This window comes from Choristoneura fumiferana, chromosome 3 (assembly GCF_025370935.1).
Source record: "Choristoneura fumiferana chromosome 3, NRCan_CFum_1, whole genome shotgun sequence".
Classification (NCBI taxonomy): Eukaryota; Metazoa; Arthropoda; class Insecta; order Lepidoptera; family Tortricidae; genus Choristoneura; species Choristoneura fumiferana.
This window is the reverse complement of record NC_133474.1, coordinates 21231836-21251170: the sequence shown is the minus strand read 5'-3', so window position 1 is coordinate 21251170 and position 19335 is coordinate 21231836. Positions and strand designations below refer to the sequence as shown.

Below are 19335 nucleotides of genomic sequence, written 5' to 3'. Positions count from 1 at the left end.
GGTATACTACATGTTATCCTAAAATAGAAACTAGTTAATTTAGTATGTACATACGTACATGCTTAAAATAGTTACCATTTATAAAAAATCCCACATCGAATCAAAAATGCATACTTACTCAAAATAAAGAAAGAAAGAAATAAAAAAAGAAAAACTACAAAGATGAAAAAATAACAAAGAAAACCTTTATTCGTTTATTGTTTGTTTGTGTGTGAAGCTGCCTCTACTAAAATTCATCCTAGTCCGTCCAGCCTTTCTAGCGTGAAGGAGTAACAAACAAAAATTCCCGTGGGAATTCCCAAAACTTACATCGTCTTCATTGACGTTGCATTAAAAACAGTCGTGCCAAATTTATAACTAAAAACCAGCTTGGAATTTCAAGATTTTATTCCGATCCACGTACAAAATTTCATCCAAATCCGTGCAGCAGTGTGAAAGTGTAACATACAAACACATGCTCAAAGACTTTCGCATATTTACGAGTAATATGAGTAGGATAATCTATTATAACAAGCTGTGCATCCTTTATAATGTGCAACGTCAAACGAAACCTAAAACAATGCCTCCGCTCGCGTGTAGAGGTCCCTTTGTGATTGTCTTGTACTTGATGTGTTATCACTGCAATCACTTTTAATGCATCAAGCTCAAGTTGCATTATTTTAAAAAGCGTTCAAGTGTGTGTCGGACTCGCGTACAGCAGGTTCCGATCTAGAAAATGAACCCCGTCAATCAGGGCTATCGTATTTTTCTCAGTAGATGGCGCACTGTTGCGTGAGGTTTTTTAAGTGTGGCTTTCAAAGTCTGTTATTACGGGCGTGAAAACAAAGTTTAGATTAAAATCATATTTAATACACCTAAAACCGTACCACAAAAATATCGAGCATGCCACAGTGTTGCATAGTCCCGTTTTGTTCGAAAAAAAGGAAGGACAAAGATTTCCGAAAGACAAAACTGTCTCAAAACACAGACATTCATTGCTCCGGAACGCATATTTGCCATAATTAATTTCAGATATTGCAAAATATTCACAAAATTATTCAAATTTTAAATAAACCCGCGTAGCTCACCCAAAAACTATGAGATTTGACATTTCGGAGACCTCGCGCTACACTAGCGCCTCTAGTGGCGAATTCATACGCGATAGCCCTCATTGTACCTGACGGATAAATTAAAATGTTTTATTTTTTTCCTTAAGCCCGCCTCACGCTTGACCGGCTTTGATCATTTGTTTATATGCAGTATACTTATCATCTTAAGTCCATCTCGTTGGACATAGGCTCCCCATAGACCTCCAGTCTTCGGCTGGAAGCGTCCTGCACCCACGTGAACCCGCGGCTTTGACCAGGTCATCTGTCCATCTTGTTGGGACGTCCTACGCTGCGCTTGCCGACCGCGGTCCTCCATTCGAGAACTTTGCAGCCTAATCAAATCAGGCCATCTGTTCTCCGTGCTATACCTCTATGGCCTGCCCGTTGCCACTTTAACGGGGGAATTAAAAAAGTTTTTATTTACCTACTCATCCTTCAATGAAAATAAGTATGAGAATAACCTTACCAACAAAAAGTTGGAAAACCCCGACTTTGTCACTTCAAAGTTCAATATCTCAAAAACGGCTAAACCGATTTTGATGAAACCTGTCTAGGAACTATCGCTAGAAACCTGATTTCAAAAAAAACCGCATTCAAATCGGTCCACCCGTTTGAGAGCTACGGTGCTACAGACAGACAGACACACAGACATACAGACACACAGAGTCAAAATTATAACACCCTCTTTTGAGTCGGGAGTTAAAAGCTTGTACTATAGGTAGCAATGGATAAACATACTTATATAGGTAAATACATATTTTAATACATATTAAACGTCCAAGACCCGAGAACATCTGCCCCGCCCGACCGTGGATTGAACCCGGGACCTCAAGCTTCATAAGTTCTCTAACCACTTGGCTATCCTGTCGTCAAAAACCTACAACTATTCTTCAAAACTACAAAATCCTGAACAGCGCTTAAAAACTATTAACATTTAACAAAATCATGAATGACCCAAATAGCGTTTCTTACGATTTCAATTTTCCGGCAAAGGGTGGTGGGAGCGTTCGCCATGCGTCTTTGTTACGCCCCCGGCCCTCGCCCCCCCAAAAGGGGCCACCCCCCATTTCCCCATTGTCGCATGGCACACAAGCTTTCAGTGTAATGAAGAGCATTTTCGTCCGATTTCGAGCACAATACTAGCTTTAATACAGCACACAGAGAGGCAGTCCTTTGTTACGTTTTGTATTGTGTCTAACGTGTGTGTATTGTGTGTGTTTGTTTGTTTATACGTTTGTGCTAGACAATGGTTGTTTAAAAAACGGGTGCTTCTTGCGATCTCGCTAGCTAGGATAAGGACAGGTATAGCGTCGTCGCAACGTTTATACCGGATGTGTTCTGCGAACCAACACTGAAAATAAATGTTTGGAAAAAAAAATAAGCTTATTAATACCGCTGTTTTTTTGTTTGACTGTACTTGTATTTTCAACCAAAACTATTGCATGCAAATTTCAAGTCGATTGCTTTAACGTTGAAGTTCTGTCCTGTGGAGACGATCCTGTCGAAAATACAACTGAGACATGCCAAGAAAACCAACCAGTGGATCGAACCCAGGTCCTCAGCAATCCGTGCTGCGTGGCTATAACCCTACACCAGTCTCAGTTTGTATTTTCGAATGGTTTACGATACCGTACAAGTACATTTGGAGTTAAAATCAGGACTCCAAAAAAGTCATTGAGACGATCCTGGCCGGACTACCAGGATGTCACTATCAGATTATTGTATTGTCACGCAATTTATATATAAGTATACGAAATTTTAATTCAATCCAACTACTGGAAGTTGGTCGAGTTTAACTTGCAAGATTTGATTACAGACAGACAGACATACAGACAACGGGACAGGTGAAACTAGTTAAATATTATTTTAAAAAAAGCGTCGTCGTAACGTTTAGATTAAAACATATACTTATTTGTAATCTAAAATTTTTACTTCACATAGTGACAAAACGTGTGAAACTCTCTGTCTTTCATACCACTAAATATGTAGCATGTTTTACACACATAAATGATTTATGATTATGATTATGTGTTCTGCGAACCAACACTGAAAAAACATTAAATAAAAAAAAAAAAAAAATACCTGACTGCCTTAAAAACTAAAAGGAAGCACATAAGTCTAGCGGTCTAGCTTATTTAAAGTTCAACAGTCGGAACCCATTACCAACAATTCTTAAGCTGGTCACAATTTGAAAATGTTTATGGTGTAAAATTGGGTTATAGCTAAGTTTTAAAGATGAAAATAAAACGTTGGCTGACTTGACACCGCTTTAGTCTGAAATGATGTAACATACTAACTATAACATACTATAAAATCTATACGTAAATCCATAATTCCCGCGGGGACAATTGAGGCCATTGTTCTTTAGTATACATGCGTGGAATAACATCATTGACTAGCAAATGTGATGAAAAAATAATTATCACACAGAATTAACCACCACAAACATGCTGACATGCTTAACACCCTACGAACAATAGTAGATTATTGTCGTGGCCTGGAAGTAGGCAATTGCTGGCTGAGTATGAGTATTAAACGGACGAGCTTGCGAGTCCGTTTAACTAATACGAAGCCAGCAATTGCTATTCCAGCCGAGACTAATATAAAGCTTTTCTCAAAAATGGTGAATAATTCTGAAATAGAATAAACTTTTTCTCAAAATATATTATGAAATTTAATTTTATTCCAATATTTTTCTTATGCTTTCCCGCCTTTTTCATTAAAAATAAACTGCAGGTGTATTTTTCCACCGAAAACACCACAAGCTATTTCAGACCCAATAGAAAAAGTCCGGAGTTCCAAGAAAATATCTGATACCGGCCATTAGACTTGGCTGTATACGACTTGTGCCAAAATTTCCATGGCCCTTTTAACTTAAAAAAAAATGTGACTGATTGCAGGCGCGCTAATTCATTATTGTCGAGCTAGCGCGCCTGCAATCTTTTTAACTTTTTAATTTTTCACTGTCCATAAACTATGTACTTCACCTTCTGATATGTAAAGAATAATGTCAACTTTTACGGACATTTTTGAGAAAAGACTTATTTTATTATTTGTTCGTAGTTAACACCTTACTGACTTATATACTAGTAAAAACTTGTTACTCAGTATTATGCAATAACCACATTACCAAGTGCACGCTATCGCTGTGTCGCCAGCGCATTGTCCCCGCGCGATGATGTTTTAGGTAATAAGTATTCCACAGTATGGCAACACTCAAACACGTGCTTTGTAGCTACATAATGTCAACTGTTAATTATGTTTATCGTTTTTTTATTTTAGGAAAAAAAATGAAAAAGTTTAATTACCTATGATAAGCATTTTGGTCACAATCCCATTATTTTAAAGGAACAATTAAAGTAAAAACTATCGTCATAATAACCTAACTATTTTTGTAATATAATTCGCATAAGTACCTATTGTCCATGCGGGCTACACATTGGATACTAATAAATAAATAATAACAAAAAATGAAAACTGTTTTTATTTTTTACGTTTTTATGTGGTTTTCATAGCCGTGGTGGCCTAGTGGTTTGACCTATCGCCTCTCAAGCAGAGGGTCGTGGGTTCAAACCCCGGCTCGCACCTCTGAGTTTTTCGAAATTCATGTGCGGAATTACATTTGAAATTTACCACGAGCTTTGCGGTGAAGGAAAACATCGTGAGGAAACCTGCACAAACCTGCGAAGCAATTCAATGGTGCGTGTGAAGTTCCCAATCAGCACTGGGCCCGCGTGGGAACTATGGCCCAAGCCCTCTTGTTCTGAGAGGAGGCCTGTGCTCAGCAGTAGGACGTATATAGGCTGGGATGGATGGAATGAAAAGTGAAAACATGGAAATAAAATAAAAATTACTTAAATGTCAATTTATTTCCGCTGAGTGCAAAAAGAAGTTGCAACAGCTATTGTTGTAAACTGGTAGCTCTATGAAATTACTGAAGCATGATGTTTTTTTACGTTTTCAACCCCCATGGCCCTGTCGTTTTGAAACTTTGCCAAAAACTGAGAAAAAAAATCCTGTACTACCTACAGGAAAACCGTTGGACATCCGGACAGACATGCGAAAGAATTTTTGCGTAAGCTGAAGCGGTGATGCTTCACTCGCGCTTCGCACTCAGTTAGTAAAAGAGCTAAGCTTTAGTCTTACCTCATTCAAAGCAGGTAATATTGTTAATTATTATACATAACTCAGAGGGGAAAACAACGAGTTAACAATCCACAAGAAATTATAGACAATTTACTGTACAACTGGATTATAATATGAAACACTTAGTAATTATTCGTTTAACTACACACAAAGCAGTCCTCCATCTATTCAGTTTTCAGACTTTTGTTTTAAAACCCGCGATCCGCTCTCGTGCAAAACATACACTAACAAGCCTCAATGTCGTTTTAAACATATTTACATTACAATTACATTCACAACAAAGCTTTAGAATGTGACAGTTGCGGTGCCATTGTGTCCTCGAAGTACGGTGGCCATCAGTCGCGTTTAATTAGGACAAATGAAGAGACTGTTTGCATCTCTTTCGTAATGGTTAGTACAAAAGGGATAGGTGATGTGCAAAGAATAGTAGGTACCTTGTGTAATTTAGCAAGATAAAATTACGTCAACTCGAATCGTTTGTTGAGATTGCTTATGAATAAATTTATATTTAGCTGTTATTAAAAGTATATAATTTTCTGTTTGAACAAATAATTTAACTGCTTACTAGGCGCGGATTACGAAAGTTTTCGTAAAACAAAACGGATTTAAGTATAACAAAATATCCTGCACCACCCCAACATTTTGCACGAGTTGGTTCCTAAACATTTATTTCCATTCTCAAAACAATAATCTTGTTTTTTTTTTTAAGTTTACTTCATTGTTGCTATATATTAATTAATAAAGTTCACACGTTGTACTGACAACTTAAAAAGGTTAATCGAAATTCACTGGCAAGATTTCGGAGAAACTAACAAATATACGAAGTGAAGTTTAAAAAGTTTCCCCACAACTACACAACAAGGTTAACTGGAAGAGATCCTTTTAAAGGATAAGTTCGCATTTGTACATCTTATTATCCTGTGTTCTGTTATTTTCATGTACAATAAAGAGTTTTACAATACAATACAATACATGGTGACCCTACCTCGGAGCTGTTGCGTTCTAATCGCATTGTATACTGCACAAAGGAAACATTTGTTTTAAGTTTCATATTCTGCATGCAAATGCAGTTTCAGACGGATGACATTAATTCGACACACGCAATCTGTAGAGGAAAATACGTCTACGGTTTTCTTTTTGTCTTTCATTGGCAACTCCGCTAACTCATGGGTAACTTTGTTTTGGGAATATAGCTCTTTGCCATGTGGTTGGTGTTAATTCATCGATCACGTTTTTATATTTTTATTTTATGTTTTTATGTGGTATTCATATGGGCCAAAGTAGCCCTCCAATGGGTCAAAGTACCCCGACCTCACGGTATGTCTATGCGACGGTTCACTAATGTTTCGCAACTAACGTTTGGCAACCTGATTCTTTCACAACTGTTTAAATGTTGTCTGTACGCTGTGTAGAGGTGCAGGCATGAGCATAGTCACACCGCACATGCTGAGCCCAAACCTTTTGCCACATAGCTGAGCAAGTATGTACCTTCTCACGAATATGTATTTTTTTTTATGGGCAATAAATGTTTTTACTTTCTGTCTTTTCAATATTTCTGAAACTGTAAATATTTCAGGATTATTACAAAACTAACCTTACCTAACCTAAAGGGCTTTACACGATGGCCCTGGAATAAATCCTGAAATATTTACAGTTTTAGAGTTTGCGAATTGAAAAGTTGCGAAATGAATCAGGTTGCCAAACGTTAGTTACGAAATGAACGGATATTGTCCTCAATTATCTCAAATTGCATAGTTCCCGCGGGATAAAGTAAAACGAATTCTTCGCAGATTAAGCATTATTTATATCAAATTATATTACACTGCTCCCGCTGATTAATGTCAAAGCTCCATTCAAGCACGAGTATAAAATAAACCAATAATTTATTTAAAAACTCAGCTCCCGCTTCACGTCACCGGCTGTCATTCACACCCAATTTATCTGTAACTACAAAATATTGTCAACGCACGCCATTTCAAGGAAATTAAAAAGCAAAATCTCATTTGGCAAAATCTCTGGGCATCGTACCGCTGCGGTGCCGTTGTGGGCTTTATACGCGCTAAGTATACGATCCTTATCATACAAGCGACAAAGGGACTACCCTCCCAAGTATCGACAATAATGAGGAACCGGGAAAAACTTGTGTAGCGGAATGAAAAGCGCAAATTCGTCATTAGGCGGCGCTTTCCGCCATTGTTGTTGCCGTCTTCCTTGCTCGAAGGCGGTCCGGGCGCTGCGCGAGCGGGAGCGCAAATGGTCCTCCGAGCCGGATTGTTCCTTTCTGCGTTGGCGACATTGTTTTCGCTTTTGTGCCAGCCTGAATCGGGATTGTCTTGTCTCTTTGAATGGCCGGTCTCCCCTCCACGGTATCGATGAATACAGCCTTCCATAAATGGGGGGGACAAAGGGTTGGTCTCTTGAATTGCGCCGGGAGACGGGTCGTTCGGGCTTTCGATTATGTTGTATCGATTCAATGCCATTGTCTGTGGAAGGGGATGGTTAGAGCAAATTACTTTTCTGTTTTTGTTTTAACGTTATAATGGTGGCTTATGACAGTGGCTTTGTGGCGGCATAATGCACTGCCAGCCGGAGCTGAAAGGCCATTGGACAGGACTGGTAATGGCGTCGCTTGTACAGGCCATAATGCGTCATGTCGAAGCCTCCCATTGGTCATTCAATTATTTGTTTGGAAACAGAAGCGTATTTGCCTTTGTTTTTATCCTCGTAAAGAGGTTTTAAAGGCTACATCTAATAGCATTGTTGAACAAAACTAGTTCTAGTATAATTCAACTATAACTTGCCAAGATTTTAATAAATACATATTGTTCTTTTAAATTCAATGGTATTTATAAAATGCGACATTGCATAAAGTCTTTTATTCTGTTTGAACAAATCTACCTACATAAAAAAATCCATCCTGCCTGATACTATAACTATGAAAGCGTGTCTGTCTGTCTGTCTAAACCGCTGAATCGATGTAATAAAAATTTAGTATGATGATACTTTGAGACCCTGGAAAGAACATAGGATAGTTTTGTTCTTCGTTTGCCCCATTGTACATTAAAAAAAACTAATAATATTCAATTCTCCAGGTGCAGAATGGAAGCTCCTAACAGAAGACGCCAAGCGTCCCTTCATCGATGAAGCGAAGCGCCTCCGAGCCATGCACATGAAAGAACACCCCGACTACAAGTACCGGCCCCGGAGGAAACCCAAGACCCTGAGGAAAGAGGGGTACCCGTACTCCATACCGTACCCCAGCGTACCCATGGACGCTTTGAGAGCAGGTCAGTTTAAACTACACCGTGTCATGCCATGACCTTAAAACGTAACGTAAAACGTGGTTGGTTACGAAATAGTTTTTTTTTTAATTCGACTGGATGGCAAACGAGCAAGTGGGTCTCCTGATGGTAAGAGAGTCACCACCGCCCATAAAAATTTGCAACACCAAGGGTATTGCAGATGCGTTGCCAACCTAGAGGCCTAAGATGGGATACCTCAAGTGCCAGTAATTTCGCCGGCTGTCTTACTCTCCGCGCCGAAACACAACAGTGCAAGCACTGCTGCTTCACGGCAGGATTAGCGAGCAAGATGGTGGTAGCAATCCGGGCGGACCTTGCACAAGGTCCTACCACCTGCAAAAGAATTCTTGCTAAGATGCTAAGTTTATTTTGTGAGTTTTACCCGTAATGTAACATTCGCTAGAATGCTTATTACAAGTGAATGCTTAAGTTTATCATCACCGTTAGATTTTTGTATCACACGGGATACGGCGGTCGAAATGCTTCAGAAGCGCACCCAAATATTGCTGTTAATTTACACAGATATACCTGGATTCAGAGGAAAAATAGTTATGACAAACGATCGTTCTGACCCTGAAATGGGTCGATATCGGCTAGCATACTTATTGAAAGTCCGAATGTATTGTTTGTCACAATGATCGTTTGTCATAACTCTTTTTTCTCTGAATCCAATAATTGTTCAGAATTGTTATAAAACAAACCTAACCTAACCTATAGTTTTCTATAGGATGACCATGTAAAATTTTCAGAAAACAGTAAGGTTTCAGTGGGAAAAATTTATGACAAACGATGATTTGGGCAAAAAATACGGTATGACTAGCGAAGAGTATGTGAACTTTGGTGCTCCCACTATTTCAATATCAATGTAATTCAATATCTCCTTTGCCATCATTACAAATATCTAAAGTCGTGCATTCTCTCTAACCCAATCCAAAGAAAATGTACATAAAAGTCGTTGACCCCGGGGTACCGACCTCAACCCTCAATATCCAACTCGAATCCATGTCAACCGCGGATAACATCCGTCACGACCCTAAACTCTAAACCCTTAAAAACCCTTTGCCAACATCTTTCAATAATTTTAATCGCCCGTCAATACGACAGAGGGCGCGAATGACGCACCCCCGAACTAGCCATTGTCGTGAAAACTGTCAACTGTCAAAAGCAGTCAAGACTTTAAACTATGCGTATTCTCCCGTTGGAAAGCTTTTCATACGGAATCTTTTGTTAAGGCGCGGCAGGCGACGCGTAGGGTTTGCGATGTTTGCATATAGCGTAAGTGGAAGTGTAATATTACAATCCAGTAAGCTTCTGGAACCCCCGGAGTAGAAGGAGGGGTGTTATAAGTTTGAAGCCTATGTCTGTCTGCATCATAGTTCTCAACTAGACCGGATTCCGATGCGATTTTACGTAAAAGCGATTTTCTTACGGCGGTTCTTCGCTATGTTTCATCGAAATCGGTTTTTAAGATATTGAACTTTAAAATGATAATGTCAGTTTTTTTTACTAAATACAACAAAAAGTAAATATTGCCCATCCGCATCGTACTTATAGGTATTTAACTAAATGTAAACATTCAGCTGCCACATTCAAGGTTTTTATACATTTTACTTTATATCTATCATTGTAATACAAACTGGACTAGTGTATTTCAATACAGAAATGTAAATGTTTAGATAGTTTAATGGGTGAATTTCAATATTTAAGACACCAATTGACGTTGTTTTGTTTACATTTAGTTAAATACCTATCCAAACCAAGTATAACACGAACTTACCCAACAGCAGCATTGCTCTGCTGTATTGTATGGCCAAAGAGATCTATTGTTTTCATCTTTTCCAAGTTGTTTAGGTTATTCATGATAGTATGCTGAAATGCGACTGTTGCAGCACCGTACGCAATGCTCGCATTGATCACTGACCGGTCAATAACCTCTTCAGTAAATTAACTTGAAACGGAGTTTACTTTATTCCCCATAGCACTCGTACATTCACCGAAATTACAAAAGTGTTACAACAAATCGATACAATTTCTCCATTACATCGCACCCAGAAATATAACGCAATAACCGAATACCGTTAGCGTAATACGTTTTGCTACAAAAACAGCTGGTTCTGTTTGGATTCGTACAAAAACCGTAGTTTAGGAGTCACGGAAAGAAGTCGTGACTGTACGTGCTATTGTCGCTGGGGCGAGTGACCCGCGTGCTGGGTTCACTGCGTTCCAGTAAGGAGGCGAGTGGACGTGCGAGTAGACAGTGGCTCACTTTGACCTGCACAATAAAAAACGGCTTTTTACTGAACACCACAATGCAACTTATATTATGAGACTATGGGCGGTGGTGATTGCTTTCCATCAGGTGACCCTCCTGCTCGTTTGCTCATCATCCCAGCCTATATACGTCCCATTGCTGGGCACGACCTCCTCTCAGAATGAGAGAACTCGGGCCATAGTTCCCACGCGGGTCCAGTACGGATTGGGAACTTCACACACTCCATTGAATTGCTTCGCAGATTCGTGCAGGTTTCCTCACGATGTTATCCTTCACCGTTATGCTCGTGGCATTTTTTAGCACATGTATTTTGAAAAACTCAGAGGTGCGAGCCGGGGCTTGAAGCCACGATCCTCTGCTTGAGAGGCCATAGGTCAAACCACTACCACCACGGCTTTAATGCGGTCTTATCGCTTCAGAATGACCTCTTCCAGGGAACCTTTACATTAGAAAGAAGTAAAGAATACCTAGATTTTAGCAAGTGCTTTTGACGCGTGGAAGAACTGAAAAAGATATATCGTAAAAGTCTTATGATTGATGCTCAAGGGTTTAGTTTAAACAAACTGAGGACTTATTGTCTAACATACTCGGAATCGCAATCGTTTTCACCACTTCTTTCTGCCACACGGTATAAGACGACGGTAGAAAGAGATGGCGAATGCGATCGCGCAAGAAAAATCGTGCAAGTTGCATTACATTGCGAGGCCGTAAAGCCAACGAGTTTGTAGTGGTCAATCGAGCGCCGCATTTTAATGCAACTTGCACGATTTTTCTTGCAAGTCTAAACTCGGCTTTAGACGATACGGCCTCAGGATCGCAAGTAGCTCGCAAGTCTAAACACATCATCGCAATTGTGTAATCTCTGTAACATTGGTTCCGATGACATCGGACGAATGGATCATTTTGTGCGCGGGAGTGCCTTTGTCTATGATTTCGATGTACAAGTTGAGGTCAAAGGTATTTTTACACTTACTACGTTGTCGCTGGCACTTCATGTTTGATTATAAAATTGACAGAAGGCTCACCGTGTCTAGGTACTAAATTGTAAAAATATTAAATAAATTAATGAACTAAAATCATTTCTTTGCTCACCCGCGACCTTATGATAGTTAAGCTTATGCAAGATATGCGTGTTCATGAAGTTACTCCACCTTCACACTGTAAGAATACACACAAATCACACAAACCCATCTATTCACCACCACCACAAATAGTGTAGTGCGTGTGTTTGTGTGTGCGTTCTTACAGTGTGGAGGTGGAGGAACTGCATAAAAACGCATATCTTGCATAAACTTACCTACCATAAGGTCACGGGTGAGCAAAGAACTTCTTTTAGTTCATTGTAAAGATATTTTTTCGGCCAAGTTACCAAAATATGACCTTATATATCTATTGACCTTAATGTTTTTACGCTACCAGAGACATCTGACGACTGGTAGCTTGGTGAACGGTTATTACTCTGATGATGAGCTCTGGTTGAGTTCGAAACGCGTCAGTGTAGTGTGGTGGTCATAGATGGGTTTGTGTGATATGTGTGCCCTTACAGTGAGGAGGTACAATCTAGGGCTCCTCAAGGCTAGAGTGAATAGGCTAGAGTGAAACAGTGAGATACACCTTTGGCCTCATCTGCACTTAATATCAGGTGAGCTAGGGGTCAATCACCGTCCGTTTCATGTAAAAAAAAGGTGTAGCAGCTGCATGGACACACATTTGTTGGATAGTCGTGCTATCGTAAGATTCGCGGTTGCTTAAACCACGAGTACTAACTAGGCTACCAATTTTCCCGACGACTTTAATTTCCCCAGGTTGCCCAACTTCTCTTCGTTCAATTCGTGCACTACATTGTATGAGAAATAGCTACCTCTGTACTTCTAATTGACATAAGATAAAATCGAAACAACAATGTAGGAATGCAGGGGCAATAAACAGTTGGCACGTTTTTAAAATATCACAGCGATCGTAAACCTTTTACAATACTTAATGAAAGCTTGGGAACAAAATGGCGGCTGTGACACCTGCCCGCGTTCGCTCAATGCGTGTGTTATTGTCGATTTGGATTGTATGAAGTACAGCGAATAACATTTATTAACTAGTGTTCACCCGCGACTGCGTACGCGTAAATAATTAACTGCAGCAGTTGAAATTCCGGGATCTTACAAAATTCCTGCAGGCATTACATTCGTGTTCTTTATTGATGTTGCAAAAGAATAGTGCCAAGGTTCGTGGCTCTATCCCCAGCGGATGATAGTTCGATCGCGTGGAAATATAGAGATAAAAAGTAGTGCAATGTATTATTCCAGATATTTACATATCTACCAAATTTAATCCAAATCGGTCCAGCCGTTTTAGTGTGAAAGAGTAACAAACACACACACACACACTAACAGACTTTTGCGTTTATAATATTAGTAGGAAGTAGAATAAAATGATTCTCAAAGCGTGGAAAATAATGTAGGTACTTTAAATCTGTGGTTAAGAACCCGACTACTAAGCGTAGAGGTCCCGGTTCGATCCCTGGTCGGGGCAGATAAGTACTTACTTATAAGTGTAATTACGAGATTTCGCACTTTTCGATATTCCCATTGGTATTCACAAATGACTGTGCGAATATTTCATGAATATGTTTTTGGCATTGAAAAGTGGAACATGTTTATGAATTAATTTAATAAATTGTAACTATCATGACCTTTTCACTCATAATTATCAGAAACAGCTTTAAAGTTAAACTTGACTGAAAAATCCCAAAAAATCGAAAATAAAATCATAATGGCGGGGATTTTTGAGTTTTTCTAAGTATCCAAGAGTAGCGAAATACCGTATACAGCGAAGCCCACGCATATTCTTAACATTGAACTTGGCTCCTGTTTTCACGTTTATGTTTTTGATGGGTTATTTTAACTGTTTGACCCCAGCGGTTACTGGACTAACCGTGGGCGGGGCTGCACGTGTGCGCCCGGCCTTAGCTAAGGGCGGCCGCACACTGGCTTTTAAGTTAATTGATGTTGTAAATTTATGTGGTGGGGTGCATAATTAATTTTAAAATTTTAGCTTTTGGAATTACTTTTAAAGAGATTAAGAAAGCAATGTTTTGGTGATAGTATATAAAATAAACTCATTATTTTAGAAAAACATAGCAGTATTACTGTGTATAATTAAACAGGAAAGTGTTTATACATAAATAAATAAATAAAACCGGTTAAGTTCGAGTCGGACTCGCGCACGCGCTCCTTACAAACTTGTAGATATCTACGAGTATGTTATCACATCATGCATCCGCCTCTGGACCTCTGTTGGGCATAAGCCTCCCCCCCACAGACCACCACCACCAGTGGCTTCGGTTGGAAGCGGCTTGCATCCACCGTAAACCCGCACCTTTAACCAGGTCATGCGTCCATCTCAATGGTGGACGTCCTACGCTGCGCTTGCCGTACGGTGTCCATTCGAGAACTTTTCGGGACCAAAATCCATCTGTTTTTCGTGCTATATGGCCCGCCCATACATTATGTGGATTTCAGTTTAAAATAATCAACTTCAAAATCTCTGCCAAAATTAATTCATCTTAATACTGGTACTCCGCTAAAAGCCCAATAAAAGGGCCATTGCACACGCGACGAGCACGTGTCTAAGGGCGGGCACACACTGACACATTAGGGTCGGCGCACACTCGCACATTAGGCTCGGTACACACTTGTAAGGGCGACGCCGCGCCGCCCATCGCGGGCCAATTTGACCATAATTGATAGCTTGATAAGTTATTTTGGTTGTTAAGCTTGAGGGTGTTTAATGAGATGTGTGCGAGACATGGAGGATACACTTGTGAATAATGTATATGTTTAGTAAACATATCTTTATCGCATAAACAACTTAACAAGAGAAAACAACAATATCGTATACTTAGAGCCGAAATCTACTGTGTTAATAACCCAACCAATAAAAAGTTGGAAAACCCCGACTTCGGCACTTCAAAGTTCAATATCTTAAAAACGGCTGAACCGATTTTGATAAAACATATTATTATCTAAGAACCATCGCTACAAAACCTGTCTTCAAATAAAAACTCATTCAAATCGGTCCACCCGTTTAAGGGCTACGGTGCCACAGACAGAAAGACACACAAACACACATAGCGGTCAAACTTATAACATTAGTTATGCTAAATACTTGTGATCGTTAAACAACATTGTAAATCTGTTAAAAATATATATATACATCGTTGAGTTTCTTTCCGGATTTGATGGAATTTGGTATGAAACGAGACTAAGGGGCCGTTTCACCATCCATTGACTAGTCTTAACTGACGGTTAAATGCGATGATGCCGTCTCCGTCTATTCGAACAAAACAAATGGAGACGGCATCACATTTAACCGTCAGTTAACACTAATCAATGGATGGTGAAACAGCCCCTAAGAATACACATACTAAGAAAAAATAACCATAAGTAAAACTAAACTATAACTAAATACCTAACTTAAAAACTTAATACCTACTAAATTAGATCTAAAAAGGCCCCCCGTGGCTTGGTGCCCAAGAGGCTGGCAGCATTCCCTCGTTGAATGGCGATGGCGAGAGAGAGATAGCTGCCAATCCTTTGGTCTCACGTAGTGTCGACAAGGCGCTTTTGCACTTCTTTAATTTGGTATGTAGTTAGCTGGAAATCTGAAAAAACACAGGTTATTTGGGAATTTAGTAAGATATTTGAATTTAAATTCAACTGCTGGTTCTAGTGGTTTAAGCCAGGGGTCGGCAACCTGCGGCTCTTTGGATATGAAGCTGCGGCTCTTTGGTTCCAAACTTTATTTATGTAAGTACTAGGTATTTATTGTTGGCAAGAAAAAAAATTGTGACTCTTTAAAAACTTTGAATTTTGTAATTTGTATTTTTGACTCTTCCGACTCAAAAGGTTGCCGACCCCTGGTTTAAGCGAGCGAGTTAACTAACACTACTTTAAAATACTTTTTTTGTGTTTTTGTACATTAGGTAAAACATCTAGTGTGTTGGTTTTTGACTGTTAATTTATTATTATAAAATAAATACAATTGCACGTATTCTCCTTGTTTGAGGAAAGTTCACAGTAAATAATTAGAAAACAATACGGCCCAACAGGCACCGACATGTTTTCTTTTTACATTCCTACTGCGTTGTTTGTAGAATAATTCCTTTATCGGCCTTTGTGGAGGAACAATAGATAGCGCATTTATACTTTGTTTGATTTAATTGGGATGTACAGTTGGTTGCAAAAAAATACAATATTGAGGTTAAAATTTATCATCTAGCTTAATTATTATATAGCTTTATCTCTGGAATATTAGACTTATTTTTTGTTGAAATATTCCCACGGGATGGGATTTGCGCATGCTAAATCCGATGATGTCAATCGTTTACTTTAGATGTATATTTGTTAAGTCGCATGCACATTTATCTGTCGTGTTGTGTCGTGACGCATCAGAACGGTATCGGTTTCATACGTTTTATCTGATGCAGTCTTTTGTGACGGCTTGTGTTGTGTCGCATCACAAGCTATAGCGAGAGAGAGAGAGACGGCGTCACAACACAACACGACAGATGAATGTGAATGTTTTGCCATCGTATTTGGTCGGGAAAATTCGTATTTATCTTTTACTAAAGTTTACTGAAGCTTATTGAGTAAGCGAGATAAATACCTACGAACATACCGACAAAATACGATGGAAAAACATTATTAGGTAGATCTGCATGAAGATTGATAATAGAATTTATTGAATAACACATTGGCTACTTTTTATTCTGCAATTCCCACGGGATTTATGGACATAACGTCCCAAAATTTCAACCTTTAAGAGACATACACTTTTCCACGAGGGTCTTCGTTCTGAATGAAGAACATTTTACGAGTAGTTTGGAAATTGTCACGATCATTTAGTAAACTCCCGGAATTTCAATGCACACATGTCCCGATTTATTCATATACACGAGCGAAATACTGATAACTATGTCGATTATTGCATATTATGGCATGAGAGAGGTATACAAGTTACTTGATTGAACAAGGCTTAACTTCACTTTTGAAGCTTCATCTAAGCTTTGATACCTACAAAATAAGTTTTCGTTAAAATTCTCCCGTTTAATACAATTTTTTGCTGACTATACTCGCATTGCCTTCCTATCCACATGTCTGTACAAAACTTTGTCTGTCCCATCACAAGAAGAGGGTTAATTAGAATTACAAAATATGAAGACAATTAAAAAAAAAATAATCAGGCGTTACTTTTCGGAGGTCCATATCAAATCAATGAACTAATACCTTATCTTGCATAAACTTAGCTATTATCATAAGGTCGCGAGTGAGCAAAGAAATTATTTTTCTTAATTAAAAAAAATATTGCAAAAAGTAAAATATATAGTTATAATCTTTATTTCGTAGTCACCTCTCAGTAGCGTGGCGCCATAACAAGTTCTATCAAGTAGCCCAAATTTATTATGTGACCACAGTGATGATGAGTATAGCAAAGGTCACTAACTGCGAGGAGTTGAATCATAAGACATCGCTCATGCTTCTCTTACCTATTTTAAGGGTTGTTTGACGAAAATGTTCAATTCACGCCACTTTTACTTGCATACATAGTGATGATGATGATGATGATGATGATGATGATGATGATGATAATGATGATGATGTCATGATCGCGACTGTTTCTGCGTCCTAACTGAAAGAGCTCTGGTGAGCTCTAACAACATTACAAGGTAAATAAGAGCTTGTAACAAGTACGGCTTCGGGGCCGACTGTACGCCACTTGGCCCGTTGACACAGGTGCGCGTTATTGGTCCCATTGTACTTTCCACTTATTTGTTATTCCCTTACTTCCAACGCGCAGGCTAAACGAATACTGTTTAGCTATAGACAGTGTAGTTTTGTGATGTTCGCTCATTTGAATAAGTTTATTTTAAGAAATTTTTAATTTACGGTGAAGGAGACATTGCGAGGAAACCTGCACATCTGTGAAGCAATTCAATGGTGTGTGTAAAGTTCCCAATCCGCACGGGCCCCCGTGGGAACTAAAGCCCAAGGTCTCTCATTCTGAGAGGAGGGCTGTGCCCAGCAGTAGGACGAATATAGGCTGGGATGATGCATGCATTTTTTGCTGAACAAGTCACTATCAAACTTGCGCAGAACAAAAAATAGTAGTCTATTTAGTCCATCAATTAGATCATCGGTAAATATAGGACACGATTTTTTCTTTTGTCAATCAAACTAAAAATTTTAAAAATAAGTTTTTGGTACAAAAATCATTTTAATGCAAGCTTTTTTTGCCACTGTACTTTTTGTTGACTGTACTTGCATTGTCATTGTCACCCAAACCACATTTGCATACTACATTTCAAGTCGATGCCATTAACCGTTGAAGAGTTCCGTCCTGCGGAGACGATCCTGGCTGGACTACCAGGATGTCACTACCAGATTATTGTATTGTCATCATTTACATAAGTATGCCATATTTCAAGACAATCCGAACACTAGAAGTGGGTCAAATTTAACTTGCAAGATTTGACCCGCACATTATTACGTATATTAAACATACATTGCAAGTTAATAAAAAGCAAGCTTTTAAAAAGTGTCAAAAACTAAGCGTGTCAAAGTTCAGGAGTGGGGAGGGGGAGGTAGGAGGCACGCGGATTTTTAACCGATTTCCTATCTTTCTATTAAAGCGTATTTTTTTAGTTCTTGAACTTTTTTTATGGATATCTTTAGGATCAAATCTTAGCAAGTTTATTGGGCAAAGATACAATTTTTATGTATTCAAACACATCTTACTCGTAAATATGTTACAAAAAGCATATTTATTTTCTTACTAGTGTTTACCCGCTCGCACACGTAAATCATTAGATCCAGCAGCTGCATTGAAATTTCGGGATTTTTAATTGGGAATTCCCGAAAATTAAATCGTGGTTTTCATTGACGTTACATAAAAAACAATCATGTCAAATTTCATGACTCTAAGCCCAGCGGTTGTTATTTCGAGATTTTATCCCTATCCCGTGGGAATATCGGAATAAAAAGTGGCCTTTGTTTTATTCCAGATGTCCAGCTATCTACGTAGCTAATTTCATTCTAATCCGCCCAGCTGTTTCAGCGTTATGGAGTAACAAACATACTCACTCACTCACTCACAAACTTTCGCATTTATAATATAATTAGGATAAATTTCAATAAGAATGTTTTTTTTTGGAATCTTTTTGTATTTTTTATTTCAATTCCAAATTTTTTGTTACTTTTACGGTCATCCCGTAAAACCTATATCGAATATCTATATCTTTTCGAAAAAATACAAAAAGATTCCAAAAAAAAAACAATCTTAATTTGATTGCTTAATAACGATATCTCTTGTCCGGGTGAGCGGTTAGTTCCGATGGAGTGCCGAAAAGTTTCTCGATGAGAGAGAGAGAGATAGATATCGCTAGTGTCGCTGCTTAAGTGGCTAAATAAAAAACAACACAAGCAGAGATATGAGGTGCATAGGAGAAATCCGTGTCTGTATCGTTGTCCAGCGG

The 19335-nt window shown here is 38.8% G+C and overlaps 1 protein-coding gene across 1 annotated transcript in view; it reads left to right on the top strand.

The window, feature by feature from the left end:
* Nucleotides 1-6919: 6919 nt before the first annotated feature.
* The window catches only part of LOC141426132 (uncharacterized), a 47173-nt gene continuing 34757 nt past the window's right edge, over nt 6920-19335 (top strand). The window contains exons 1-2 of the mRNA XM_074084993.1: nt 6920-6938; nt 8327-8521. Of these exons, the coding sequence (XP_073941094.1) occupies nt 6920-6938; nt 8327-8521 (214 nt within the window). The remainder of the gene's footprint in view (nt 6939-8326; nt 8522-19335) is intronic.